The sequence below is a fragment of the Penaeus monodon genome, chromosome 16 (assembly GCF_015228065.2).
Source record: "Penaeus monodon isolate SGIC_2016 chromosome 16, NSTDA_Pmon_1, whole genome shotgun sequence".
In the NCBI taxonomy this organism is placed as follows: domain Eukaryota; kingdom Metazoa; phylum Arthropoda; class Malacostraca; order Decapoda; family Penaeidae; genus Penaeus; species Penaeus monodon.
Window position 1 is genome coordinate 45092636 of NC_051401.1, and position 7108 is coordinate 45099743.

At 40.7% G+C, this 7108-nt stretch overlaps 1 protein-coding gene across 1 annotated transcript; it reads left to right on the plus strand.

Annotated features, from left to right (window-relative positions):
- The first annotated feature begins 5816 nt into the window (after positions 1–5816).
- On the plus strand, positions 5817–7090 carry LOC119583155. The gene is made up of 2 exons (XM_037931662.1): positions 5817–6396; positions 6589–7090. Exons 1-2 carry the CDS (start codon positions 5884–5886, stop codon positions 6679–6681), a joined length of 606 nt encoding a protein of 201 aa, XP_037787590.1. The 5' UTR covers positions 5817–5883; the 3' UTR covers positions 6682–7090.
- Positions 7091–7108: the final 18 nt, after the last annotated feature.

A 7108-nucleotide genomic window follows, 5' to 3' on the forward strand; every position in this document is an offset into this window, starting at 1 on the left:
ACTCCTAGGTACTTATATGTGCCTTCCTGGTCGAGCTCCTTGATCGTGATGTTATTATCAGGGTCTATATCTATGATGTTCGTCAGCTTTCCTCGTTTAAAAGTGGCTTTGGCACATTTCTCAAGACCGAACTCCATCTTATATCGTCACTGAAGGTCCTGGCGACCGACAGTAGGCCCTGCTGTTGAGTGTCATCCTTGGCAAACGTCTTGAGGTCATCCATGTAAAATAAGTGGTTCAGATTGCCACTCTCTGCCTTTTACCCGTAGTTGCTATTGTTCAGGAGGTTATTGAGTGGCGCTAGAGCGATGCAGAAAAGTAGTGGTGACAAAGCCTCTCCCTGGAATATCCCGCTTTTGATGTTGATTAGTCTTGATGTTAATGCCCGTTTGCATGGTGTAGATTCAGGATGGTTTTCCATGCATTTATACTTTCTGAAATGTACCTCATCGTTACTGGGTAGACTTTGAAGATCTTAAGGCTTTCCTTTATCCAGGAATGTGGCACACTGTCAAGCGCTTTCCTGTAATCAATCCATGCTGTTGGCAAATTCTTTTTCTTTGATCTGACTTCTTCAAATGTGGCCTTATTGATAAGAAGCTGATCTTTGCATCAATAGCTTCCTTTTCGGCATCCTTTTTGTTCTGCTGGTAACAAGTTATTATCATCGAGAAAGTTGTAGATTCTCCCTGTGATGATAGAGGTGAGAATCTTATACATAGTTGGAAGGCAGGTGATGGGTCTGTAATTCTTTGGATTCCGCGTTTCTTCTGTTTTCGGGAGCAGATTTGTGATACCTTCTGTTAGCCAATCAGGATGTTTCTCTGGGTTTCTAACGATGTCATTGTATGCATACGGCAAGTCATTGTGCATGTTAGTCAAGTTTTTTATCCAGAAATTGGCAATTCCATCTATGCCTGGAGCCTTCCAGTTGCTTGTCTTGTTGATAGCAGCAGTGGTCTCCATTATGGTAATATCAGACCATTCTTGACTGCTCAGATCTTTATGCTGATCCTTTTGCTGTTGGATCCATGTTGCTCCTTCTTTGTGTCTTTTACTACTCTCCCAGATCTTAGCCCAGAATTCCTCGACCTCTATGATGTTGGGAGGCTCATCTACTTCTATCTTTTGTTTTCCCAGCTCGCGATATAATTTCTTGGAATCTTCTTTAAAGATGATGTTCTGCCGGTAAAATCGGCTCCTTTTCTCACATCTGATTCTCTGTGCCTTTGCCTGGATCTGTTGTTTGAGTTTTTCCTTAGCAATTGCAATATCTTCTTCCTGATAGATGTTAAACTTTCGTTCCAGCTGTTTCCTTTTCCACTCGTTGACATTAGAGTTCTTTTCTATATCGCCCAAGATGGACAACTGTCCGTGCATTTTCTTTATTTCTTTTTCGATTTTCTCTTTCCAAGTAGGCTGTTTTCTCTTACCTTTGGCTTGCTATCATGGTATTTCCCCTACTAGTATATCTGATATGACTGAAGATGCCGCGTATATGAGCTGGTCGATTTCGGTCAAGCTAAGTGGCCTGTTCATGTCGCAGGTCATGTTTTGGGTTGCTTCATTGGCGACACTTATAAGTTCTTTCGAGTGATGATCTTTCTTGATCTTGAGGAGTTTGGGTCTTTCTCTCATACTCATTTCCTTTACAGATTCCCATCTCTGATGGATGCAGTCAGTTAATTCGGAAGTTTCTTTCTTGTCACATTCCTGGTGTGCTCGAGATTGATGTTGTCTTTGCAGATTAGCATTGCTGGTTTCCGCTTGCTCTTCTACTTCACTTGCTGAGGTGCTCTCCTCATTGCTGATAATGAGGTTCTCCTCATTGCTGATATTGAGGTTCTCCTCATTGCTGATATTGAGGTTCTCCTCATTGCTGATTCTGAAGGTTCTTACTTTTTTCTGATGTTGCCGACGGTTTTTGACGATGTCGCGCCTGACATTGGATAACTTGATGGCATCCAAATTGGATTTGTCTGTTGGGTGCCTTTCTCGCCAGATCTTGTAGGCGGCTTTTGTAGTTGATGTTTCTGTCGGTCTAAGGATGCGATGTAAAATGCTTACATACTCCCTGGACCATTTCTGTCTGATTACTTTATAACGGATTTGAGTTGTTTCACTTGGATTGCCTCTGTGAGGTGTGTCCTCGGTGTGGAGATTTTCCATTGCTTGTTGGGTTGAGTTTGTTCCAGTTGTATACATTTCGACCCTACCCTGGTTCCTTGGTAGGGGATGCGATCCTTGTTGACCGCGCGACGATCGATGCGGTATGTAATTGCATTTCACATAGTGTTGTCAGAGCCCCGTCGGTCACTTGTATCGCTGGCTTGCCATACTTGTGTTGTCCAATATGCACCACGTGGAGGAGGGGTTGAACTTTACAGACCTTATTATTATTATTGTCATTACTATTATTATTATCATCATCATCATCATCATCACCATTACTGTTACTATTACTATAATTATTGTTATTATTATTATTATTATTATAATTATTATTATTATTATTGTTACTGCTACTACTACTACTTCTATTTTATTATGCTTATAATTGCAAAAACAAATATTAAACTGTGTGTGTGTGTGTGTGAGTGTGTGTGTGTGTGTGTGTGTGTGTGTGTGTGTTTGTGTATGCATGTGTGTGTGTAATTGGAATAATTAAAATAATAACAATAGTGATATTAATTATTAAAATAAAAAAATCGATTTTGTTATTATTATTGTTATTATTATTATTATTATTATTATTATTATTATTATTATTATCATCATCATTATTATTATTATTATTGTTATTATTATTATCATTATTATTATTATCAATATTATTATTATTATTGCTTTTACTATATTTATTATTTCTACTATTAATATAATTACAAAAAAATTATTAATCATCACAACAATGATGATGAAACTGAGAATAATTAGAATTTTGATAAGATTATAAATGAGGTAATAATTTTGATAGTAATGGAAATAATTGCAATTGTAGTGAATCTCGACCCATCAGACGGAAGAATGGAATGGAAGAGTTACCCCTTCCGCTTGCAAACATGTGGCCGTCAATGACTGTATACGGGTCCAGGAAGATGGGGAAGAGAGATGTCTTTATGATCGGCTTTGCTATTTGTTTTATGTATAATTTCTTGTCTTTTAATTAGTTAATTAAAAATTCTATCCACGTTTTCTTTTTTATCCATCTGTATTGGAGAGCACATAATGGTGTCTGGGGCTATATAGTATGGAGTTCTTCTTTTTTATCATGTCATTTTAACTAAACTACATTACTTTTTATGGCAGGCTTTACAACATGGCCTTTTTAAAGAAGTAATAATCTTAATTTCGGAAAGGGGAAAGACACCGCCCTCTTTTGAGAGGAATGCCACCTTCACCTGGGTTGACCCGAGATTCCCCTCTTAATATCATCTTACTTGTGGGGAGGTGTATATATATAGGCCGGGGCAGCCAGGTCAGGGAGGGGAGAGCATTTTGGTCGTGAGGCTGCAGTCGTGATGGGTTCCTGGTCGTAAGAGTACGAGCTATAGGCGGTAAGGTGGCATTTTAACTTTTTTTCTCTGTATCTTGATAGGGTGATGTGCTCTCTCTTTACGTTTTTTTTTATCTCTTGAATTGTTTTAACTCGCATTTTTGAATGTTTGTCTTAATTCTTATCAGCATCTTAGTGTTTAAAATAAATGTGTTTTAAATAAATCTTTTTGTAAAAATGAATACTTTTAGACCCCATCATGCATCCCCTCCAGTTTGTCTAATTAAACCTTTGTCTAACCCAAAGTTAATTTTGGAAACGCCAGTATGCCTGCCTCACTCTGCCTTTATATAGAATGTAAAGAATTAGGGAGAATTTAAGGCAAAACAAGAGAACCCCCCCCCCCCGGTTTGAATCTGGGCATATAACCCATAGGATTATTTAAAATTTGCACGAGTTCAAATCCTTAAATCTGATTTCTATCGACTTCAGGTCGACACGCACTCCATCTCGGACGTAACCACGCTAACCAGTGTTGACCCTTGAGCCTTGGTAACTTCTATACACTTACACTTGCTTCCTATCACTTCATTTACACCCTTCAACACGCCTCTTCCTTTAAGAACATAATACCTCGCGTTCCTGGACGAATTAACCAGGTGGTGACAGTTAGACCTTGTACCAAGGATCGACGGTCAATCTTGCTTGCATATCGCTACAAATAAACTTTTCATGGTGCTCAGCGGTGGGATCTGTGCTGTTCATGATTAAGTGGGCATCAGATTTATGGATAGTGAACTGATAGTATGAGCCTTGGCTAGAGTATTAGCATTTTTAGTGCTATTCTTTTGCTCGTACCTTGAGGTACAGTTCTGGATATTTTCATGAGGGGTAATGTAAATTACTGAACAAGTATTAAGATGGTCGGAAAGAGAAGCAAAAGACTCAGACAAAGTGAAGCAGGGGCGGAAGGAAATCTCGATATGTCTAACTCGAGTAATGCTACGGTGCCTGTTGATAATCCAGCTAACATGGATCTTTCAATGTATGAAGAGCTAACCACTCGGTGCAATGAATTAAAACAGCGTTGTGCTACTCTTGCTGAACGATATGAGAACTTGCTACAGGAAGTTAGCCCTCATAATTCTTCGAATCTAACGCCTATCACCCCGACTGTAGAATGCGTAGTTCATAGAGATGCTGTACCGCATTTTAAAGCAGAAGTATCTGCAGCTTTCCCTCTAAAAAGGAATCAAGAAGTAGAGTCGTGGCTGAGAGCTATAGAAAATATTGTGAAACCCGCTAATGATGGAGCTTACATTCGCGCAGGGAGAGCTTCTTGCAGAGGGACTGCAGATCTAATTATAAATTCGCCAATTTTTGATGGTATCACCATCTGGTTAGATTTTAAGGCGTTGGTAAGGGTTAAATTTCGGGGAACTTGCTCGAGCACCGAGTTTTTTAAACATCTGCACAGTTCAAGATTAGCGGCAGGCCAAGCCCCCTTAGATTTTTTTTGTATCGATTGAGGGGTTGGTTTACCAAGGCTATCGGGATTACCCAGTTGCAATAGGTGTGCCAGATGAATTGATCAGAAGGGTATTCCTTCAGGGACTTCCACACTGGTTAAGAGAAGCCTTGGCTTTAAAAGAAGACGATTCTTTGCCCTCCCTCGTAGATGCAGCACAACGCATTTGGAACCTGCGCATGACTACTACCAGAGATGGACCTTCAGTCCCAAATACTCATGATTCCCGACCAGTAAGATTAAGGCAGGTTGCTTCAATAGAAAAGTATTGCCAGTATCATCAAACAAATACTCATAATACTGAAGAGTGCAGATTGCGTCAGAGGCCTCTTAGATGCTTCAATTGTCAAGGAACAGGCCATTTTGCCAGGCAGTGTCCCTTTTCGCCGCCTCACGGCCGGACATGGTCTTCACCAGCATGTGAGGGGATTCATACAGGGAGACCAGTTGAACAGAGACAAAGATCTGAAAACCAAACACCAGGCCCACAAAATAATGGTTCTGGAGAACCAAAATAACCGTGGTCGTCCTCTTGTTCAGATGCATGTAAATGGTATATTGTGTACTTGTTTCTTAGACACTGGTTCAGAGGTCACTATCATAAGCGAGAGTGCGAGTAGAAGGCTGAATATCCAGTCAATTACCCCAACTGGACGGACATTTAAGGGTGCTTCAGGTGCCATATTTAGTGGTCAGGGGAAACAAGTCTACATTTTTCCATAGAGGACGGTGTGCAGTGTATCCACCCAGTGATAGTTTTTGAAGATATAACATTCCCAGGGGACGTGTTGCTAGGCATAGATTTTGTTCGTAGGTTCAACTTTCAGTTTGTTGCCAACCACCCCCGCCTGGGAATTACATGTCTTTTGATGATGTAAAAGTGCCCTTTTGGTTTTCCGATCTTACTTCTCTGGGTATCAGAATTATAAATTCCACATGTAAACAACCCCAATATGTACTTGAACAACAGAGTTCTGTGTTGTCAGTGATGTATACCATGATTTGTCCACCCAAGTCGGGATGTTTTGTGAAGACAAAGGTGCCCAAGGAATTCGCTAATCCATGTGGATTTGTGCAAGGAAAGACTGCAAGGGTATTGGTTCCCAGAAGTATAGTAACTGTGAATGATGATAGTGCTTTGGTATGGATAATCAATGATAAGACTCGTTCAGTCACCCTGCCAGTGGGAATGAGTTTGGCCAGTGTATCAGGGATTGATAATGTTTATTCAAATAATGACTTGGTCAACATTCCAGGTGGTGCTGAACATAGTGATACTGTGACTTGGGAGGACTTCACTGATGAATTTGATGAACACTATGGTATTGGTGACTTTGGCTATTCACACAACGACTTTGATATCTTTCCACCGGTAAGCATGGATGTGTATAATATTGAGACTCCTTCTGGGGTGAAGGGAATAATTCCAAAGGAGAGCCTGGAACATCTAGGAACAGTGAGACGTGAGATGTTATTTAAGGTCTTGGAGAGGCATTCTAATCTCTTTGATGAGGATGCCCCTCTAGGGTGTATCCAGACATTAACCACAATATCATAACTTCAGATGGGCCCATCCGTACCCGACAGTGGAGGCTTCCAGAAAGTGCACGAGACACCATACGGCAAGAATGCGAAGCAATGTTGCGCGAGGGTATAATCGAGCCTTCTACCTCACCATGGCTCTCTCCTGTGGTCCTGGTGCGGAAGAAAGATGGAGGAATAAGGTTTTGTATAGACTTTCGTAACCTTAACAAGATTACGAGAGCCGACTCTTACCCAATGCCTAGGCTTGATGAAACTATAGACAGACTAGCAGGCACTCATTGGTTCACTGCTTTAGATGCCAAGAAACTATAGACAGACTAGCAGGCACTCATTGGTTCACTGCTTTAGATGCCAAATCTGCCTATTGGACAGTGGAGGTCAATAAAGGTGATCGACAAAAGACTGCATTTACTGATGGTTACCGTCTTTTTCAGTTCAAGAGAATGCCTTTTGGCCTGGCTACTGCTCCTTCCACCTTCCAGAGAGCAATTAATGCCGTATTACACCCCGTCTTGGGGAGACACACCCTCGCATTTTTG